General features: G+C 36.8%; 1 protein-coding gene and 1 non-coding gene across 2 annotated transcripts; both read right to left on the minus strand.

Moving 5' to 3' along the window:
• Positions 1-1362: 1362 nt before the first annotated feature.
• On the minus strand, positions 1363-1469 carry LOC118652260. Its single transcript, XR_004966526.1, has one exon. It is a non-coding gene; the product is annotated as a U6 spliceosomal RNA (small nuclear RNA).
• A 5373-nt stretch (positions 1470-6842) lies between these two features.
• Positions 6843-7882, minus strand: LOC118651212 (ubiquitin-conjugating enzyme E2 R2-like). The gene has a single exon (XM_036300142.1). The coding sequence runs from the start codon at positions 7880-7882 to the stop codon at positions 7169-7171; it is 714 nt and encodes a 237-aa protein (XP_036156035.1). The 3' UTR covers positions 6843-7168.
• Between the last annotated feature and the right edge of the window lie 15848 nt (positions 7883-23730).

A 23730-nucleotide genomic window follows, 5' to 3' on the forward strand; every position in this document is an offset into this window, starting at 1 on the left:
TCGATACACTTATTTAGCGGTGTGTGTGTGTGTGTGTGTGTGTGTGTGTGTGTGTGTGTGTCTATGTGACTGTGTCTATATGTGTATGTGTATTGATGTTGGATGTAGGCTAACAAATATTTGTGAGTTACAAACATGCAAAAGATGTTTGACCTAAAATGAGAAAATTAAGCCTGGTTATAATCCTTTTGAAATATCAGGGATTTCTTTATGTATGTGTTAACCTTAAACTTTCTTCACTGCTATCTCACATTTTAAAACATACTTTGAAAAACACACTCCAGTTATTTACCAGGCATCAGAGAACTGAATTCATTTAAAGAAAAGAAAAGGCAGAGTCTAAAAAGATTAGTTGTAAGGTTTTCTAGCAATTCAGTCCTGCTTTCATTGGGATCTCCATGAGAGTGATGAAAGTAAGATGGGAAAACAAGTAATGCATTTTACTCCTTGGAGATTGCAAGAGAAGGATGTGTTAACTATGAATTTCAGTTTTTGATTTGTAATACTGTCATAACACCTTCAGCATTCACCAAAATAAAAAATAAAAATTTAACTTTGAGGGAAAATGATAACTTTATTTTAGATAATATGAATCTGAAATGGCAAGCATTCTGCATTAGAGATTTTCTATTATCAAAAGTGAAAGTGAGATTTAAGGTTAACTAGTAATAGTAGCACATTCAGAAATTATTGCTATAAATGGAAAGTTTGACAGAATGGTAGATTATTTCTCACAGGAAGTAGAACAGACCAGGGCTTTGGTCTTACAAGATAAGATGTCCAGGACTGGAATCAAGATGAGGAGTAATTATTAAAGAAATAAAGAAGCATTCAGGTGGGCAAAGAAACAGGATAGTGAATTGAAATATTAATATATTAATATTTAGGAATTAAGACAAACTCAGTTCAGAATTGTGTGAAATAAGGAATATGTGTAAATTTTTATAGCACTTAAGACTTCTATCTCATATTTCTATGAGATGAGACCTTGAAAAATGATTCACATTAGGGAACACAGGATAAAGATAAATCACAAAGCTTTTATAAATCATGCCATTTCCCAATATTCCACAAAAGCAGAAACTAAATTCAAAGCCAACTAGATGGAAAATGTTACAGAAGGGTAAAAGTGTTAATGTGTAATGATGAAAATAGTCAAGTCTGATTCGTATTATCTCAGGAACATAGTGAATTTCTACACTATCGAAGCCAATGTTTTCTGGCTGAACTATTTTACTAGAAAACATGATATTCATATTTGTATATTGAAATAAAATGGGTTATTTAAAATGTGATAGAGTGGAAGAAAAACTCATGGACTTTCTTCTCTAAGTCTGACCAAATTATTATTATAATTATTATTTTAATATGGAATGCTTCAGGAGTTTGCCTGTCATCTTTGTTCAGGGGCCATGTTGCTATTCTCTGTATCATTCCAATTTTAGTATATGTGCTGCCGAAGCGAGCACTGACCAAATTATTGACAAGCAATCAGAAATTGTTGGTCTAAAAACAATTGGTCAATAAAAGAGAAAGTGATCTGAAAACCAAAGAAGTATAAAATTGACAAAGTTGACAACTGCTACATAAAAATTCTGCTCTAAAAAGTTAGTTAATTCCACAACTATATCAACTATCATTTATTGAGCACTTACTGTATATAAGACACTTTGCTAGGCACAGCATTTCTTAAAGTAACATTTAATTCACAGACTCTGTCACCAAGACATTTATAGTCATGTAGAAAAATAAGTCAAAAACATTTATAAATGTCAAATTTTAAAGGAAGTTTAGTGAGTGAACATCTATTAAAATTATTTTTGGAGTCTCAAAAATATGAAATAGACCCTTAATTGATAGCATAATTGGGCTTATTTTGTATATATTCTACTTCTCATTAAGAGCTTTTGAAAATAAATTATGAGATAATGGTATTAATAATACTAAAAATAGCAATATGATATCTATTCCAAGATGACACATGCTTAATTCCTAAGGCAGTAATAGAAAAAATAGTCTTATTAATTTTGGAAAGGAAAGCATAATGAAAAACAACAACTTCAGTGCACTGATGAAGATATTGTTTTGGGTCATCATTGAATTGGCTAAAATGTAAAATTGTACCTTTCAAATTTATTACTGTTTGTTGTTAAATTTTGAATAAAGCTAATATGAAAAATTAAATCAACACATAAAATGGAATTGAAAATAAAGGGTCTATCATTAAGTCAGTTCCACCTTTCACCATGAATACAAAGATTTTTATGCAGACAGAAGTTTCATACAATAGTATCTGAAACAGTCTTTCACACACAAAAGCCATCATCGTCATTCAAGATGTGCCTTTTGTCCCAATAAATTAGATAGTAAGCCTAGCCACATGCCTTATGCCCCATTATACTTGCTCTATACCAAACACTATTTGGTATTTAAGGAGCTTTTTTATGATGAATGAAATGTGTTTATCAATTCTCATTCATTTTAATGAAGTAGATTCCATTTCTGGAAGGTTTTTGCAAAGCTCACAATCTTTTTAGGCATCTGGAGAGAGTGACTCGTGGAGAAATTGAAAAATATGATAGAAGTATTACCAAACATTCTGTCTCACTGGGGTCAGAACTTTTTTCTAATCTGCACAGTACATACCAAACAGATGGAGTGTGAAAACAAATCTTTGCTGTGGGTGGCCTTATCTTTTCAGCCATAACAATCCATACGTACCAACCAAAAATATGTATCCAATAAATCCTCTGAAAAAGACATTGCAGGATTTTTTTCAAAATATTTGTCTAATTTCTTTCTAGTATTCAATCCCTTTTCAAAATAATCTAATTTCTGAAAATTAATTATTGTTTTAAAAAAGAAATGATTGTGCCAACAATTCAGTGTTATTTAATTACTGAACGCACTTTCATCTAAGGGTCCAATGACAGGGGAATAATTAAGAAATTTATAATTAATTAAATTGATAAACTCTTACTCAGGCAACTGTCAGAATTAGGGTCATGTAGAAAAATGGAAAAGTGTTTATGATGTAACATTTTGTGGGGAGAAGTAAACATATGTCTCTATGTATGTTGTGATTATTACTGAAAAATACGCAAGGAATTACAGGAAGGCTAGTATTGAGTATAAAGAAAACATGCTCCGTTGCTGGGTTCAGCATAATTTTCTTCTTTAGAAACCTAGTTTATGTTGCTGTAATTCTCTCTGTCCTATAATCAAAACTTGAGCTAAATTGCTTTTTGTTGTTTTAGGAAGTACTTGTCTTTTGCCTCAACTCCTTTGTTCTTTTTCTGGTCTCCGCTGCTGTACCACCGTGAGCTGACCTCCGTCAAGTGAGTAACACGTGAGAGGATTGTGTGAGTCTGTTAACACTGTCTTCCAACTGAACGTTTTGATTACTGAGTTGTCTTTTTCAAGAGCTCTAGTTCATCAAAATGTTTTGCAAAGACTACCTGTCACAAACAATTAAAATATTTAATGCCTCAGGAAATTTCATTGTAATTTGCAAAAGGCAGTTACAAGAAAGAACAGATCTCATATGAATTTTTTATTATAAGACTGATAAATGTCTATGAAACTATCATCTCCTATGTAGTTGCTCTTCTTATGGCCTTCAGGTATAACAATTCAATAATTTATTTAGTGAATGATGTTTGCAAAATTCTGTGATACACATTAAAAGAAATATGAAATAATATCAAGATTTTGTATTAATTTAATTTTGTTTACCATTAGTAAATCAATCCAGCCTAGTCGGTGTGGTTCAGTGGTTGAGCGTCCACCCATGAATCAAGAGGTCTGCGGTTCTGTTCCTAGTCAGGGCACATGCCAGGGTTGCAGGCTGGATCCCCGGGGTGGGGTGGGGGTGGGGGCATGCAGGAGGCAGGCAATCGATGTTTCTCTCTCATGGATGTTTCTATCTCTCTCTCTTTGCCTTCCTCTCTCTCTCAAATCAATAAAAATATTTTAAAAATCCATCCACATTTTCTTTTTCAAGCAATTTTTTTTTCAAATATGTGAAGAAAATGTTACCTAGATGCTTATTTATCTCACATAAATGGACTGGCATGTAATTAAACTAAGATTAGAATACATATCAGTCCTTTCATTCTAGCATGTTCATGATTCCTCCCCTCAACCTCCCCCCCTGCAAATATACAGAAACTGTGGTTGTCCCATGACCTTTGCCCACTGGTGTTAGTCTCATGAATCCCATGGATATGTTATGTTATATGGCAAAAGAGATGAGATATAATTTAAATTAATAATCTATTAATCATAAAACAGGAAGACTGTGGATTACCAATGGTCCTAATATAATCACATGATACCCTTAAAGGTAGAGATCTTTCCCTGGCCAGCAGCAGAAGGCAACTGAGAGATTAAAAGCATGAGAAGGACTAGAACTGTTGTTGCTCATTTGAAGGTAAAGAGGACAACTTGCAAATCATGAGAAGGAAATGAATTGTGTCAACAGTAAGTGAGTTTGGAGGTGGACTTACAAACCTAGATGAAAATTGCATTTCTCCCTGACACGTTGATTTTAGGCTGGTGAGACCCTGAACAGAGAATCCAGTCAAGCTTCTTCAAACTTCCAACCCACAGTGGTGTGAGACAATAAATGGGTGTAGTTTAAAACTATCACATTTTTGACACATTTTTGTAATGACATCAATAGGAGTTAATACCGTACCTGTCCTCTGGTGCTTTCCTGGGTAAAATTGGAAGACAGACAAATGTATACAGTTTAATTGAATGAATTTCTAACTTCTTTTTCTCCATGCTTCTCTATGCATCTTCCTCTTGTTTTCCTCTCTCCCTGAAGCCATCCAAAGAGACTAGCTATCTTATAGCCCCCTAATAAGGACAGTTCTTTGAAGACAAAGGCACATGTAGAAGATCAACCCATCAAAATCCTTTTTTCTTTGGCTGACACTAAAGAGAAAAGTAGGAAGGATTTCCATTTCAAATTTGGATACATGAAGAAACAGCTCAAAAGTAATGAATTTTAAATGGTAACATTTTCATCATTCTGATAGATGAAAATACAGGGTGCCCCCAAAAATGTATACACACTTTGAATGATTATAAAGTCAAGGTTTATTAACATATAGTTCATTTTCAAAATTTAAAGAATCTACAGAAATGAATAACTTTTTGCTGTTGTTGTTAATGCCTGTTTTCAGATTGGTTTTTGGTCCAGGCATTGCTGATAATGCGAAGTCATGGAATTGCAAACTACAAGAATCATTCGTCAGCCCTAAACATAATACTTGAATCATTAAAAACAAGACATCAATTCATGTAGCGCCTTCTTCCAGAGTTCAAAGTATTATGTTTAGGGCTTAAACAATAGCAATATTGTTAGTCATGTTGGAAGTAAGTGTCAATTTGATGCATATTTACAGCTCTCTTCTCGGCCAGGCCTTGATCATTCATCCAATCATGGTACCTGAGGACTGAATGGTTGTTTGTTTTCTGTGTTTCTGCCCATAGTGTTTTTATTCTGAATGTTCCCCAGAGGCTGGGGTTTAGCAAAAAAAGTGCAGTGGTACTTAGGATAAATTTTAATTGTTCAAATATTCATCTGGCTTCACCCATTATTTCAAATCAGTTAAACCTGAAAAGGAGTGAAAATTAAGTGAGTTATCAGCTGCTAAAGTGTATTTATATTTTTGGAGGGCACCCTATATAATAGTGAGTCATCCCCAAAGTGCCTTAAAATGCCCATGGACCTGCAAAATCAGGAGCATCTTGAAACGTGTTAGAAATACAGAATCCAAGTCTCTATCCCAGAACTATAAAATCAGAATCTACATTTGAACAAGATCATCAGGTCATGCATAATAAAGTTTGAGACTCTCTGCCTTAAATTGTAGTAAATGGATGAATATTTCTTCAAAATTTAGAAGACTGCCCCTGCTAATAGCATCCTCTCAAGGAAGCAAGGCTATGCAGAGAATTAGGAGATCCCCTCAGGTTCAATTTCAGACTTATTGTTTACATATTGAGCATTTATTTTGTTCTAGAGGTTGTTTTACAGGTTTATATTAATTATGCCAATTACATTTCATGACTAATATGAGGTAATTATTATTATCCATATTTAACCTAGAAATAAGCTAAATTTTGAAGTAAGAGATCAATTGCTTTGTCTGTGTCCATTTGGAATAAGGCAGGCTGATATCTTAGCACTCGGATAAGTGACCTTAGCCCCTACAACATGGCATGTTTTATTAAGCTTTCAAGTAAATTCTAAATTGTCAAACTATCAAATGTATCAAAAGCTAAAGTTTCGTTTTTCAATTTCTATCCTATACCATCTGAAAATCCAAACAAAAACAAAATTGTAAATAGTCCAAGATCCTTTACTTTTATTTTAGAATTTTTGTGAGTTTATTTGAGCCAAACTGTCGACATTTGCCAGGAAGCAGAACCTCAAGGAATTGAGATAATGCTCCGGAGAATGGCGGGGTTACATTTGTATTTATACATTTGCAATCAAAGGAGGGACATAAGTGGGTTACATGAAATTCATTGGTGATAGATTAAGGAGGAGGGATAAAGCAAAGCATGGAAATCCCTGGGATTGGATAAAAGTAAAATGATGGACACATACTTAGGTGGGTGCAGGATCAATTAACATAACAATGAAGGGATTTGTGGTATCTGTCCTAGCGCCCAGCACATTTGGTTGTGCCCCAGAGGCTCCAGAAAAAGGGAAGTTACAAGTTACCCAGACATTTCAACGGTGTGTTATCATAGATGCAAAAAGACAGATAGGCTCAGTTAAGGTAAAGGTTGACCTTGTCAGTGAAGATACTGGCCTAGGACGTAACTGCCCACCATAACCGCTCTGAGTTAAAGTTTAATTTCAGACCATCCTTTGTGGTTACTTTAGGTCTCTCAGACTGCCATGCAGGCCTCCCCTGAGCTTGTCAGGTCAGCATGTGGCCCCTTTCGTTCACAATTACCTTCCCTCCATTAAGAGGTCCATAAAAAGGAGCCAACTGAGATCCACAAGGGAAGTCAGCAGGAGCCATGTTTGTTTTCCCCACCCCCTGTGATAGGGTTTTGCTGAGGGGCCACTGCTAGGTCCCCACTTGCTCCTCTCCCTTTGGCCTGAGATGGCAGGGCAGTACAGGGGCTTCGAAGGAGCAGGTCACGACTCCTCATTCCCAGAATCATCATGGTCATCACAGTCAGCATCTTCCTCCTCCTCCTCCTCCTCCTCCTCTTCATCCTCAATGTCAAGGTCGTACAAGTCGTCATAAAGCCAATCTGAGCTGTTGTCATTGGAAGGCACTTTAGTTTTGATGCAATATTCTGCCAGGGTCGTGGGTACTTTCACTCCATCCTTTTCTGCTTCGGCTTTAGTGGCTGAAACCTGTTTTCCAATGATTTCAGCATATTCTTTGTCTTTTCCTTTACTGTCCCTCCATTCCCTGAACATAACTGAAGCATCCGCATTGGCTGCGGAGAAGATGTTGGGCTCATTAAGCAATGAGATTACACTTAACAGGATAGTCCTGACATTCTGAGTAGGATTCCACCTTTCGGAGTTCAGTTGACCACTCTGTGGGGCATCTACGGGTGGATGAAGAATTGAAATGCATACATGTCCACTCTCATAAATGTTGGGGTGCCACATTTTGGTCAAGAACCTGAAGGTAGGTGGTGAATATGGGTAGTCAATAGGAAATTTAATATGCGCCTTGAAGTAGCCGCCTTCGTAGAGGGTGTTGGGGGGTCCGAAGATGGCAACCTCCCAGTTGTAGAGGTCGGACTCATCCACCAGGGTGATCCGGGAACCCTCCACCGGCTCTTCCTGCAGGGACTTCAGCTCCAGCATCAGGGCCTTCTGGGAGCTGGCCATTGCAGCGCTGGCGGTGGCGGTGGCGGTGGCGGCGCCTGGCCGGGGCCCTAGTCCTCACACACCAGCCGAGCCTGACCAGGCCCCTCCCCTCGGCTCGCCCTCGGCCGAGGCCGCACGTGGCCCTGGTCTTCACACACCAGGCGGGCCGGACCAGGCCCAAGACAACCTTGGGCTGGCCCGGGTGCTCCTCACACACGATGCGGGCCGGACAGGGCCGGGCCTTCTCCTCACAAGGGGGCCAGGTGCAGGGAGAGGGTGAAGGAGTTAGGGGAATTCACTCCCGGTCCTCCCCGCCCTGGAGGTGGCCTCCACTTGGGGGAGAGAGGAGAAAAGGTGGAAGCTGAGAAAGGCAAGGCGGCAGAGGGCTGTCGATGATGAGGAGAGGGGGCCAGGCCCGCCCGGGAGCACCACGCTCGCTCGCCCTCTCGTTCTTCTCTGGGGCCGCCGCGGCCGCTGTTTCTCTTTAGAATAGTGCAAATGGGCAATCATGCACTCACCTAAGGAGCAGATCCAGGGCTTTCCCTAGCAGGAAAAATAGGAAGAGGTCAGCTCAAGGATCAAGCCTTGATGTGTGGTTGCAGTCTCTTCCAGAAGTCTCCCCAGCCAGGTGAGTTCCCAAGACACTCTGTTCTGGAGAAGGTTCCAAGTTCTGTGTTTTATTGTCTTGTTACATCTGTATTTATACCAGTTGATTTTAATCCTATCAATCTCTATTCCAAAGGTTAGGGCGTTTCTTATCTCCATTCCAGGGAGCAAAGATTATGTAGCTTAAGCGTGATTGTCCGTAGTTAAAGTGATTAACTACCCGCCTGGCACTTAGTTAAGGGGTTTTATTCCCTCCCTAACTTCAGGGGAAAATCCCTACCTGGGGAAACAACCTTTCTGGGAGAGGTGACCTTGGTTAAAACACATAGTGCCAAGAAGGGGAGCAAACATATTAAGAACAGTACGCCATATATGCCAGGTCCCTTGAAACATATGCTGTGCAGATGTTTCTTCCCTGCAGCGACTATGTCAAGCAGCAAGGATGGACCAGCTTCCAGCACTTTTTCTTCTATTTTCTTCCTTGCTCAGGGTTTGCTGTAGGTCTAATGACTCTCTGGGCAGCTTTCTTCCACATGATGGCTCAGCATTCCAGGCTCTTTTATCTTAGACATCTACAACTCAACAAATGATAACCTGTAGGCAGAGGTAACTTTGATTCCTCATTGCCCTTTCTTGTGAGTGTACTGAACTTGTTCATCAAGCTGCAGGCAGGGTGGAGTGGTAGAGCGCTGATGCTGTCATTGGAGGCTGTTGCTAACCGCACCCATCGAGCTCACTGCTGCACACACGCTCTCCGGAGTTCCCGGCCACGGAAAGCATTTCTGCCTCGAGCTCAGCCCACTGGCTACGACTGCTCTCCCCCTCCCCCGCTCCCTTCCGCCTCCTTTCCGCAGTGAACCGCTACTTCCTCTGGAAGCATGTGAGCAGGAGCGGTAGCGACCTCAGCCTCGAAGCTCTTTGCGTCCTCGCTGGCTTTTCCTCGCCCGAACTATGCCTGACTCCCTTACCGGAGTCGGGTACGAGAGCGCGCAGCGCTCGGAAGCCAAGGCCCGGGCCACCGGGTCCTACATTTTGTTTTTGTATGAATCGTTACAACAAACAAATAAACAAAAGACTTTGTGGTTTCATGTAAATGACCTTGCTGTCCTGGTTTAAATAAACTCTTTAGACAAACACTTTTTTTTCTTCATATGTTTCATCTGAAGGAAAAGAAAAAATATAGTTCATGAAATAATTTAAATATATTCATTGAGTCACATATTACATTAATAATTTTTTGTTATATATAAGATGACTGATATTTTTATTAAGCACTTATGCACCAGATTTTTAAAAACCTTCATAGGAATTAAATTGTTCAATTATTTTTGCACACTTGTGAATTGTTAGCTATGATTGTCCCCATTTTACTGATAAGTAAGTTGAGATTTAGATTTTTTATTTATTTTTTTATTTTCCAAAGAGAACATTTTAATGCCAGAATTTCAATTCATGCTTGTCTGCCAATGAAAATTATTCATGGAGCAATCCATGTTTCAATATTTGACTTCACAATGATTTTAATCAAGTAGAGGCCATGGCTTTTAAAATTGCAGTTGTAAAATGAAGAAAGTCTTTTGGGAATTAAAAAAGTAACGTTTAATTTTATCAAATTAAAGCACAATCCTTAAAAATGAACAGAGCAAAAAATTGAAGGAAAAATAAAAATATAAAAAGAAATTAATAATCCTAAATTCATAGGTTAATTATGAGAAAAAAAACTTAATGCATGCAAAACATTTAGAATAGGACCTGGAATATGGTAAGCCTTTAATACATACTTTACCTTCGTTGATGTTGTTATTATTACTACCAATGTGCCATCCTCAGTATGTCTACCATACCTATCTCATTACTGATGATATGTACATCAACCCTCCCTGTTACATAGTATATGTTCTAAATTAGATAATTTCCTTCTCCTCTACTTAAATAAAAATTTGAATAGATATAAATAATAATATCAGCATGTGTTTAAATAACAAAATAATTAATATGGTATCTAAATGTATCCCTATTTACATCATTTTAATTTTTAAGTAAATTCTTATTTATTATAAATGTGATTTTTAGGCAAATAACAATTACAAAATATAAATGATATTGTTAATATAATGCCAGTGATTATTCCCTGCATCTGTAAAATAAATTAGTTTTTATAAGACATATTTCCAAAAATAATAATAAAAATTAGTAAATATAATATGCATTTAAAACTCAAAGATACTGATAATTCCCTCTATCTTGAGCATTTAATTCTTTTTATTGAGAGGAAAATCCCAAAATGTAATTTAATAATAATGATCATTTTAGGTTAATGTGAGTTTCTGAGTGATTTATTTAGTTTGGTGTTTGAAGGCAGCAAAGACAGAGTTAAAGAAAAGCTATGGTGGACTGAAATACAACAGCTTTGTGGAAAAATGCATATTTACATGACGGAATGTAATATGTTTTCATGTAGACGCTACACAAGTAAAAGCTCCCCGCGGGTGCATCGCTAACCTTCCTTTACACACTAATGCTTGGAGACAGCTCTCTTTTCCTTATCGTTTTAAATTACCAAAAAGGATCTTAAAGGGTTTTACTGCCTTAGCTCTCTGGAAGGAGAGACATTTATTAGTGTCAGTTAATGTTTACATAGGCATTTAAATTTTTTAAATGAATACATTTAATGACAGATATTAATAATACCATTGGCGACATGAAAATTTTGAGTGTCATATAAAAAACTGAAATTCGAAAAAATAACAAATTTTGACAGGGCTTATATGTGAGTACATATGAAATTATCATTTCATGCTCACAGATAACTGAATTTGAATAAAGGGGGAATTTGAACATGGCAGGCATTTCTATGGTTCCAGCAAACGATCCAGAAATAGTCCCTTTATTATTTTTTATTTTTTTTTAAATATGTTTTTATTGATTTCAGAGAGAGGAAGAGAAAGTTGGAGATATCAATAATGAGAGAGATTCCTGGATTGGCTGCCTACTGCAAGCTCCCTACTGGAGATCTAGCCTGAAACAGAGGCTTTGTGCCCTGACTGGGAATCGAATCGTGGCTTCCTGGTTCATGGGTCATCACCCAACCATTGAGCAACACCAGCCAGGCTAGAAATAGTCACTTTAGATATAAGTTTTTAACAACTAAAATCCTTGAAAACAAAGCAAAACATTTTATTAATTAATATTTCCAAAGTATTAGAGAAATAAAAATGCACTAAAATAACAAAATGCCAATAAAAGTCATCAGCTTCTTAAAGGCATTTAATCAGGCCTTCCAAAAAGAATATCCCAGTTGACCAATTATGTGTCCATTAAATGTTCAATACTATGCTAAATATTATAAGCCATTCCTTCCATAAAAATTATACAAGATGAATAGAGAGAAGAATGAGTGAAAGTGAGAGATGCTTGAGCTGACAGAAGTGAGGAATTTGGCACCTAACTCTTAACAAAATTATTTAGCTTTGTATGCAATTCCTCCCAAATTTCTTCCATACATAGATCAATTCCTCAGATACCTTAAGGGTCAATACAATGCAATTTGAATACCACTGGAGAGGGAGTAAGTTAATATTGGAACTGAGAATCAGAGTGATTGAGGATAGAAAAGAGTAACAAAATGTACAAGGCAAAGAAGAATGGAGTCTGTTTTGATGGAGAATACATGTATGAAACTTCACTCAATAGGACAGTACAGAACTACAAAAAAACATTAAAAGCTACCAGGAGGTTTTATGCTATTGGCAAAGGACTAGCTTTGCACATCTTAGGTAGAAAGTAGCATAAGATTAGGCCTGTTAAACTATTTGACTTAGGTTTCTGATAACCTCAATCTACTCAGGAAGATTTTACTCATCTCCCAAACTACTTCTCTGGAAGTGACAATGGCTAAGTTAGTTTTTTAAATATATAGTTAACTCAAGTTATGTCTTTGTTATGAAATATATACACAGTTAAAACACATTGCATATTTTCTATTAGAGACCATACAAAAAACCACAATGAAATGGAGAAAAATATATCCTATATGAGAAACACACTGAGTGTGGGAATGTATAATATATATAATTAAAACATGATCTTTCTCTTATTGTGGGCATCTTAAATTTAAAAATATTCAATATGTTGCTGAGCTTAATGATACTTCCAATTTATTTATTTCCTGTCAAATAAGCAGTGGAATTTACAGTCATGTATTTAATTTAAATTATAATTACTTTAAAAAATAAAACCATATGAGAGCTGAGTAATAATGCCAAATCTTAGAGATAAAATGAGCTTTCACTTATGACTGTGTTACAGGATGCTCAAGTTTACATCGCAGCTTCCCAACCGGGCTTCACCAAAGCCCAGGAAGGCTTTCCCATGGAAAAAGTTGATTCACTCTCCCGGGGTAGTAAATCTGGGTGTCTTCAAGGCTCAAAAACTAGAGACACCAAATGTAAGCTTTATTTTGTATATTTCTCCTTGTTTCGTAACATTTCAGAAGAAAATTAAATACTTTACAGTAAGAAAATAAAAACTATTTAGATAGATGCGACCGTTTCTTTTTCTCTGTCTTCAATTTCAAAACAATAAGCTATTTACTTTTTAACTAGTTAAAAGAAATCTAATGTAGCTCTTTAAATTTTACAATGGCTTAAAATTAACTTATTCTATGATAGGAACCCTGCTTGTTGTTTTTACAATGTGTCACTGTAAAGGAAGGAATCTAGATGCTTAAATGTAAAAGAATACATGTAAAGTGAGGCTAGTATGAGAGTGAATGAATATAAATACTGGACATATGAATTATGTCAACCTACTTGCCCTCTGTAATTCTAGTAGCATCCCACACTTGCATGAATTATTGAGGGAATTAATTCAAGCTTGAATTTTTTCCAAGCCTAAAACAGAAATGGCTTATAAAGGTGTTAGAATAAGTTGATTGAAAGTTGAAGAAGACAAAGAGATCTTAAATAGTAAGACAAAATTAATCACTAACAACAACAACAAAAAATGTAATGTATTTTGTTTGGTACATATTTGGAAGACTACTATGGTAAATATATAGGGAGGCTGAATTTATATGGCTTTAGAATATCCAATTAGAATTTACTTTATGACAGTTAAATTAGTAAAAATCCACAGACATTGAGTTTGAATATTTCAAGACATTCTACTGGAGACATTATTAGAAATCATTAGAAATAATTCCTAAAATATATGTTTTATTAATTACTTATTGATAGTGCAAATAAAAATCAAAAAATCTGATAAAAATGATTATTATATCTGCAAGACTACTGTTTTAAAACTTTAAATATAAATTAATAAATTATATTATAATCTCTTTTAATAATGGCATTAACCAAAAAACTGTGAGTACATAGCCATAGTGGCAGGAATTACAGCTAAGTATATATGTCTCATTATCCTTATAATCCCCTATTGCAGGTAAGGAAATTGCTCTCATTTTACAAAAAGGAAACAGTGGTTTAGAGTAAGTAACATGTCTAAGGAAAATGCAGACACTAGCTATTACAACAGGTGTTAAAATTCAGGAACCCAATTCCAATGCCTTCATATCAAATACACTGTTATTTTGCCCTCTTAAGAAGCAGTTATTCATGAAGTCTTTCTTATACATATCTTTAATATAAAATCATGTATAATAGTCTATAGTCCAGTGGTTCTCAACCTTCCTAACGCTGCGACCCTTTAATACAGTTCCTCATGTTGTGGTGACCCCCAACCATAAAATTATTTTCGTTGCTACTTCATAACTGTAATTTTGCTACTGTTATGAATCGTAATGTAAATATCTGATATGCAGGATGTATTTTCATTGTTCGCGACCCACAGGTTGAGAACCGCTGTATAGTCCTTTTTATTTATTTATTTATTTTTTAAATATATTTTATTGATTTTTTACAGAGAGGAAGGGAGAGAGATAGAGAGTTAGAAACATCGATGAGAGAGAAACATCGATCAGCTGCCTCCTGCTCATCTCCTACTGGGAATGTGTCTGCAACCCATGTACATGCCCTTGACCGGAATCGAACCTGGGACCTTTCAATCCGCAAGCCAACGCTCTATCCACTGAGCCAAACCGGTTTCGGCTATAGTCCTTTTTAACATTATTTTATAGTCTATGAACATATAAATGTGTAAGTGTTTTGGATGCAGAGAAAACCCAACTCAAACAGACCAAATAAGAAAGGAATTTAATCCCATAGAAGGTCAGACTGCAGATCAGTTCAGTTGGGTCCATGTCTCTAATTTTATATGTCTTCTCTCATGAGTGTTCTATATATTTGTTTTCTTTTCCAGGGTTTTGCAGTCCTTATGATCCCCAAGTTTACTTTCAAATATTGAAGGCAGAGTCCTTCTTATTCAAATCTAGGGAGAGAGAAAATATTTTTCACTCATCGTCATCTAACAGGATGTCCTGCATATTCAACCGACGGACCTCCCATGAGCACATCTCTTTGGTTTGGGAAATGTCCTGCACTAATTTATTTAGACCACTGCCTATCCCATATCCTTATGATAAAGGTTGGGTGTGGGAAGATTACTGTTGCAGGCTTACATAATTCAAGGCCCACCCCTGCAAATGTCAGTGAGACCAATAGATGAAACACTATGAGGGAAATACTTAGCAAAGGTGCAATCTAGTCAACCACCCTTCCCAATCTTCTAGGAAAAATTGAGAAATGTAGTCAATCATCTTACCCTTGAACTTATCATCCATACAAAAATATTTTCTGATTTTTGCTCAATTTGCTCTTTCAGATCACAAACACAGTCTTCCATTAGTAGTAAAAATGATTACTCTAAATTATCAATCAAACCTCTGAGCATTCTTGAAATATACTCTCCTTGTGTAGCTTGGACGAGGTGCTGGCTGCAAACTCACCATAGGAAAAGGGTGTACGTGGTTGGTGTCTTCTCTAAATTTTCTTAAAAAAGAAGAATGGTCTTATTTAAATTGGTAACATCTTAAGCTGGGATTGTACCCTGTGAAGCTAGTAAGTGTTTCAAGATGACTTTCTTATGGAAAATCATCAAGTGATCCTCAGAAGTTCCCCGCTAGGCCTCTGTGTTGTGAAATTCTTTTAACACTGGAATGCTTTCATTGTCTTCTGGTGCTCATTTATTTGGCTCCTTTCTCGGGCTCTAGCAGTGCTCATCTAGGATTTTGCTAGTATCGTGCCTTCACCTTTCCAGGCAGCCTGAATGATCCAAGACCATCCACAGAGTCACATGGGACTAGTATATCTCCCAATTGAATTCGTCATACATACCTGTATGCTACAAAATTTGGGCGTTCAGCCCAATTGATCCCAGCAAAACAGAACTCTAAAGGCCCAAATTCAAAGTAATTCTCCAGATTGTCTCCGGTCCAGTTAATATTATTTAGCAGGGGTGATAACTCTAGTGCAGTGCATGCTCAAACTATATGGGTCTCTTAAGTATTCTGAGTAGTTTATCAAAAGTCCCATTCTCACTACCCCAATGTATCTGAATGGAAAAGAGGCTTTCATCAAAGATAAACAGCCCTGCTTTCCTCAAAGACAAACTACTCACACAAAAAATATTCTATGTATCTCTCTCAGCCTTTTTATATTCTCAAAATGGATGGTGGGTGGGAAGGATGTGTGAGAAGATGCCGAAGTCATGGAACAAATATTAGGATATATCCTTAAATCGGCACTTTGCAACTTACACATGGCACTGAATATTGAAATGTCAACTTTTTTGTCTTATTTTATTTCCGATGATTAAAATTATTTTCTGATTTATTCATTTTTAATATTTTATTGTAAAATATATTTAGGGAGAGAGGAAGTAGAGAAAGAGAAACATTGATGTGAGAGAGAAACACTGATTGGGATTGGTTGCCTTGTCTGACCTGGGATCAAACTTGAAACTCTTTTTCCCCCCATTTATTTTTCTATGGAGAGGAGAGACGAGAGAGGAGAAAAGGGAGAGGAGAGAGGAGAGAGGAAAGAGGAGAGAGGAGAGAGGAGAGAGGAGAAAAGGGAGAGGAGAGAGGAGGGGGAAGAGAGAGAGAGAAACATCCATTTGCGAGAGACACATAGATTGGCTGCCTTCCGTTTGCATGCCTACTGGGACCTGGGACTGGGCCTACAACCATGGTACATGCCCTGATGGGGAATTGCACCTACACTCTTCTATCTGCAGGGCCTATGTTCTAACCACTGCTCCAAACCGGCCAGGACAAACATTCTCTTGGTGTACAGGATGGTGCACCAACCAACTAAACCACCTGGTGAGGGTTCTGTATAAGATTTCTAAAAGACATTTGTTGATAATTTAAAAAAACTTTCAAGAAATAAAATCCAATTTTTTCATTGGCACTTTTGCAGTTTTATTATGGAGGAAATTGTTTTTTGTTTTTAAAATTTGATATCTACTATTATATTAATACTAGAGTCCCGTTACACCAAGATTCGCACAATAGGCATTCCTTCCCCTGGTTGCCAGCACCGGTTTTCCTCTGGCACCTGGGAACCAGGCCTTTCGTCTGGCCACAGCAGCAAAGCTTGGCTTCTCCGCTCTGGCTGCAGTGGAGAAGCCAAGCCTCTTCAGTCTTCAGTCTTCAGTCGTCTTCAGTCTTTGCTCGGGCCGGAGCCTTCAGTCTTCTCTCCGTGCCTGTGTATGCAAATTAACCCGCCATCTTTGTTGGGTTAATTTGCATACTCATACTGATTGGCTGGTGGGCGTAGCAGAGTGATGACCAATTTACATATTTCTCTTTTATTAGTGTAGATAAAATAAGCTTTGTATTAAATTACCTGTAGCATAACCACTATATTAACAATATATCCATTCACAGCACTGAGTTGTTAGCACTTTTTTCATTTACATGTGCATTTGAGAATAATGGGACTAGTGGTGGAAAAAAGTTATAAAATAACATTGATTTCATTATTCTTTTCTAATACTTTTGGCACAGAGTAGGTGCTCAATACATTTTTAACACAATAAGATAAAATAATATTTTAAAGGTATAACATATTTCTGGCTCAACCTATTTCAATAGACTCTTTCTTTTCTTCCCCTTATCATCTCCTTGTTCCTTCTTAAAAGCAACCAATAATTTCTTGAGGTCTGTGTTTCACCAGGAAAAAAAAATCTGAATTGATTATGAATATTAGTCTAAATATATTCAGCTCACTTTTAACTGACACTAGCCAAATTCATTCAGAATATAAATTCTGTAGGCATACATGCAAAGGGCAGGAAATCATTGCTTTAAAAATGCTGAATACTCACATCCATTTTAATGAAACTTGTATTGGATGAGTACAATTAAGAAAGAGACTGACTCTTAAACAGGTTGGAACTCCATAAACAATTCTGAAACTTTAAAAAAAAAATGTAATTTGCTTTACAGCCAAGTTCTTCCCTGGCAGCTTCTCTATCGGCTCTTAGCTGCACATTCAGTGTAGTCAATGAGCCAATTCCAAAGATATTTCAGGAACCTAGTTTGTGCTTAGGGGCAGCATTTTGCTAATTAGAACTTCTATTGTACTGAAGTGAAACTTATTAGGGAGAGTACTTTAAGTGGCTTAAGCAGGTAGGACTATTTGTACTTATTTTCTGAGCTGCCAATATGTTAATCTAGCATTTGGTGGGAATGGGTAGCTTCCTTCGCTCTGCCTCTAAACTTTGTTTTTGTTTTTCTTATAGAACATATTGTTTTTACATAAGTACACTGCTAATGCATATACTTCCTGAGATAATATTTGCTTTCACTTTGATAACCACGGTGCATAGCAATTATGCCAGGTCTTGCACATGTTTGTAGAATTGAGTTATTTTTATGAATTTTATTACTCTAAAGAAGACATGGATATATGCTAACTTCTTTATTTTAAACAACAAAAGCAATAATAATAATAATAATAACTACTATAGTATAGAGGTTTTAAAATAAGCCAGTCACTACTTCAAGCACTTTCTATGTATTAACTAATCCTCATAACAAACCTTTCAGTAGGTAGATTTATTTTCACTGTGCAATTATGAATTAAAATGATATTAGATTAAATTACTTTGTCTTGGTCATGTATACACTAATGCATGGATTCAAGATTCAAAACCAGGCATTCTAGCTTCGTATAATTTATATATGGAAATAAATAAATCTTAATAAAGTAAGAGGCATTTTTGCTTATGTGTAGACTGGAATAATTTGCAACAGGTTAATGCTCACATAAACACCAACTATAAAAGCCATATAAAACAAAGAAACAATGTACTTAAAAGCATCAGAGAACTACAGAAACAGGGAATATCAAGAGGCTAAGATTTTGGAAAAGAGAGAAACATGAAAGGATAGCTTACCTGTGGTTGCTATTTTCCAAGAGTATTTGCTGCTTCTGCACATGGGCAAGAGGCCAAGAATACAGGGTGTGTCTGGACAGAGGTCTGTTGCTGTGGATTATAGCAACGAGGGATTTGTCATTAGCTAGGAGCTGCTAGAGCAATATGGCTGCAACATTAGACACCTAACACACATGAGTAGTTTCCCATGGAAACATTTGACAAATTCTGATGTGTACCCAGCAAGATACTAAAAAATCTAAATAAATAAATACATAAATAATACATAAATAAGTAAATAAAATAACATAATATTCAACGCTATGATGCAAAGTATATACTAAGACTCAACAGAGAATACCCTGGTTTAGAAAACAAATAAGAAAATAAAAAATATAGGCCTTTATGTAAATACTCAAGATGACCACAACTTTAAAGAGGCGATAAATGGAAATACAAATACACCAAACCACACCCTGGTTTGACTAGGCTCAGTCTTTGATTGGATGCAGAGTTCAGCTAACACTACATAAAAGATGTATATATAGTCAAGGTAATAATACCTTTAATATATAAAAATATTTAAGCATAAATAAAATTATGTAGAGGTAAATTATGTAGTTCTATCTTATTAAAGGTGGGGATGCCAATACTATAAGTTCATTAATGACCATTACACATGATATCAAGTACACTCCACAGCTAAAATTACAAAAATTCATAAATAAGTAAAATTGTTTACTTGATAATATGGTCAGTAGTTTCAAGGGTACAGATTAACCTTTTGTTAGATTCCAGCCAATTAGTTTTTCAGAAAAAATAAATAAAAGAATAGTATTCTATTGTGTAAATGTACCACAGTTTTTTTATCCACTCACTCAGCTACTGATGGACTCTCGGGCTGCTTCCAAATATTGGCTATTGTAAATTATGCTGCAATGATTATAAGGGTACATAAATTCATTGGAATTAGTGTTTGATAAAATCCAACACATATTTATGATAAAAACTCTTAGCAAAGTGGGGATAGAGGAAATATACCTCAACAAAATGAAGGCCTTATATGAGAAAATGACAGCCAACATTATACTCAGTGGGCAAAAATAGGAGCGTTCCCCTTAAGATTGGGAACAAGACAGGGATGTCCGCTTTCACCAAACTTATTCAACACTAGAGGCCCGATGCACAAAAATTCGTGCAAGAATAGGCCTTGGCACCTGGGACCCAGGCTGGCTTCCCCTGGGCCAGTGGTTGGCAAACTGCCGCTCGTGAGCCACATGCGGCTCTTTGGCCCATTGAGTGTGGCCACGAAGTTTCAATCGCACTGTACGTGTGCACCCGCATGTGGTATTTCGTGGAAGAGCCACACTCAAGGGGCTGCAGTTTGCGACCCTGCCCTGGGCTACCCGCAAGCACCCAAACCCAGGCTGGCTTTCCCCGGGCTGCCCACAGGAACCTGGGACCCCTGCTGGCTTCCTTCCCACCCTGGCTTTGTCAGGAAGGACGTCCAGAATGACTTGTGGAAGATGTCTGATCTAATTAGCATATTACCCTTTTATTATTATATATAGTACTGGGGGTCCTAACCACAACAATCAGACAAGAAGAAGAAATAAAAGCATCCAAATAGAAAAGGAAGAAGTAAAGTTGCCATTGTTTGCAGATGACATGATATTATATAGAGAACCCTAAAGATTCCACCAAAAAACTACTAGAACTGATACATGAATTCAGTAAAATACTAGGATACAAAATAAATATCTAAAGCTATTTTTTAGAGGGCTTTAACTTGAGTTTTAATTAAGTGTTTGAACAAATACACAGTTTTTCTATGAGAAATAAGCAGGAATTTCTTTTGTTAGTGAAAGTATGCCTGGGTATGTAAACATAATGCATATCTATATACTGGGTGTAATGTAAATAAATAAGTGTGGTTAAGTTATGAAAAAAGGGGTATCTGTTAAATTTTTTCCCCATGCAACTTTTCATTATATTTTGGTGTACATCTATGGTTGGGTGGGAAAGTTATCTTTAAGTTTAAGTTATTACTCAGGGCCCAACATCTGGAGAGTATTAGTAACACATTTGTTCCATAAACACGTACATCTGAAGGAAAGTTATAACATTTTTTAAAAACAATTATTTTATAGGATAAAATTTTAAGATTGTTTTGTTGTTAGATTTTGAGAAATAATCCCACTTAGAAATATAATTATGTGAATGTTTAAAGGGAGGTCTGGGGAAAATTATGATTGATCATTTCCTGACTTGGACTATTTTTCAATGTTTTTATTTATTTCAGAGTGAGGAGGGAGAGGGAGAGAGAGATAGAAATGTCAATGATGAGAGAGGATCATTAATCGGCTGCCTCCTATAGAGCCTCTACTAAGGATTGAGCCTGCACCTGAGCATGTTCCCTGACCAGGAATCCAGCTAGGACATCCTGGTTCATGGGTCGATGCTAAACAACTGAGCGACACTGGCCAGGCTGGACTATTTTTAAGTCTAGAAACCCACCTTTACTTCTCTGTAATATACTCTATCCTCAGACAAAATCATTCATTCCCAGGGCCTCTAATTTCAGCCATGTACAAATGGCAGCCAAATATTTATCTCTAGACTTGACTATTCCCATTGCCTACTTTGCAACTCCCTTTGAATGTTTTGATGCTTCAAAGACACCAAACATTTAACTTTTCAAAACGAAACAAATCCCAATATATTCCCTCACAAAAACTGGTCCTCATGCAACATTGTTTCTAAGCAGTTGCACAAATATCTATGCATTAATAAAGGGGCTCTCTCCTCTCTTCAACCAACCTTTCAAGGTCAGTCAAACATCAAGAATTTCTGTATTACTTCATATGTATCTGTTAACTTGTTAGACTGAGTTTCATAAGGACAGAGACAATGCCTCACTTTTTTCACAGTTGTATAACCCAAATCCTGTGCAGTACCTCACTCCAAATGAGGTACTTAATAAATGTTTGTTGGATGAATAAATGAATATATATGTACTAGAGGCCTGGTGCAGAAAATTTGTGCAATGAGGGGGGGAGGGTTGTCCCTCAGTCCAGCCTTCACCCTCTCCAATCTGGGACCTCTCCAATCTGGGATTCCATACCATATGGAATCACTTACATGTAGAATCCAAAGTCATACCCTTAGAAACAGAGAATAGAATGGTGATTATTAGGGACTTCGGGGTGGGGAAATGGGAATATGTTGGCCAAAGAGTCAACTTTCAGATGACTGCATTATGGAAATCTAATGTACAGAATCTATATACATAAAAGCCTAAGTGACTCTTCAACCGTTCGACCATTAGACCATTTGACCGTTTGACCAGTAGCTATGATGTGCATTGACCATGAGGATTCAGACACTCAACGAACAGACTGATGAATATCAGAGGGAAGTGGGGAGAGAGGAGGATGGGAAGAAATTAACCAAAGATCTTATATGCCTCCTAGGGGTCCTTCAGCCAGGCTTGCATGGATCGGGCTGAAACTGGCAGTCTGACATCCCCTGAGGGGTCCCGAATTGCGAGAAGGCACAGGCCAGGCCAAGGGACCCCACCGGTGCATGAATCTGTGCACCAGGCCTCTAGTGGTGATATAATTAATTAAACTATATTGTACACATCAGATTTCCTAAGAGAGTAGATCTTAAGTGTTCTCACCACACATATACACAAAATGGTGGCCATGTGAGGTGATAGATGTGATTGTTATAATTTGACCTACATATATGTTGTACACCTCATAGAGTGGAGGGGCAGATCTCTTTGGTGCATTTCACAAAACTTTAATTTATAACTTTAAATTTATTTTATATTAAGGTAAGTACTTCGTTATTGAATTTAAATGTGGTTGAAGGCAGCTACCTATGATATAACTAATGAATTTCAAAGTTTCCAATAACCTATATACAAGGCACAAGTGACCTTACTTTAGAGCATACTACCTAGCAGATTCCATGTTGCCTACCAGGAAATAGACCTGATTTCAGAGTTCATGTTTTTCATTAAAAACAAAAACAAAACCCAAAACAAACCAAACCAATTATCACCACTTAGCAGAAGATAGTAGATTCTAAACAGATATCTCAACCAAAGTCAATTATTTCTTGAAGCTTTGTTTTCACAAATCGCTTTTTAATCACAAGTTATAATACAACATGGTGTACATATTTCTTTCTTTTTTAAAAAATACATTTTATTGATTTTTTACAGAGAGGGATAGAAAGTTAGAAACATTGGTGAGAGAGAAACATCGATCAGCTGCCTCCTGCACACCCCTTACTGGAGATGTGCCTGCAACCAAGGTACATGCCCTTTACTAGAATCAAACCTGGAACCCCACAGGCCAACACTCCATTCACTGAGCCAGGCTACATATTTCTTTTTGGTGTTGTTTATAATGGTTGCCAAAATAGTTGTGAGGATCATCTGGTTGTACATATTTCTTATAAATATCATACACATGGATGATGGGAATATTTTTACTTTGTCTAGTCATTTTATCCTTCTTTTTCCCCTTACCTAATTTATTTATACTAACTAGTAGCCCCGTGCACAAAAATTTGTGCACTCGGGAGGGTCCCTCAGTTATTAAACATTTATCGGCGCAACACTGACCACATTGGTGGTGGTGGTGGTCTTGTCAGAATGTGTTATATTATGCAGATGAAAATCTATTTAAACAGATTTGATGTAGATATTTTCAAAGATGGAAGAATTGTCCCTGTCAACTATATTAGTTGATTCATATCTTCACTAATTGTCATCATTGCAAAGTTTTCAGTCCCCATATGGATTGCTGGATATAATAGGTCATGCACTGTCCCTGTCCTTTGTAGTCTTTGTTACCTTAAGGACTCTAGTTTTCTGTTTATATGTTTAAGTACCAACCTTACTGGCT

The sequence above is a fragment of the Myotis myotis genome, unplaced genomic scaffold, assembly GCF_014108235.1.
Source record: "Myotis myotis isolate mMyoMyo1 unplaced genomic scaffold, mMyoMyo1.p scaffold_m19_p_3, whole genome shotgun sequence".
NCBI lineage: Eukaryota > Metazoa > Chordata > Mammalia > Chiroptera > Vespertilionidae > Myotis > Myotis myotis.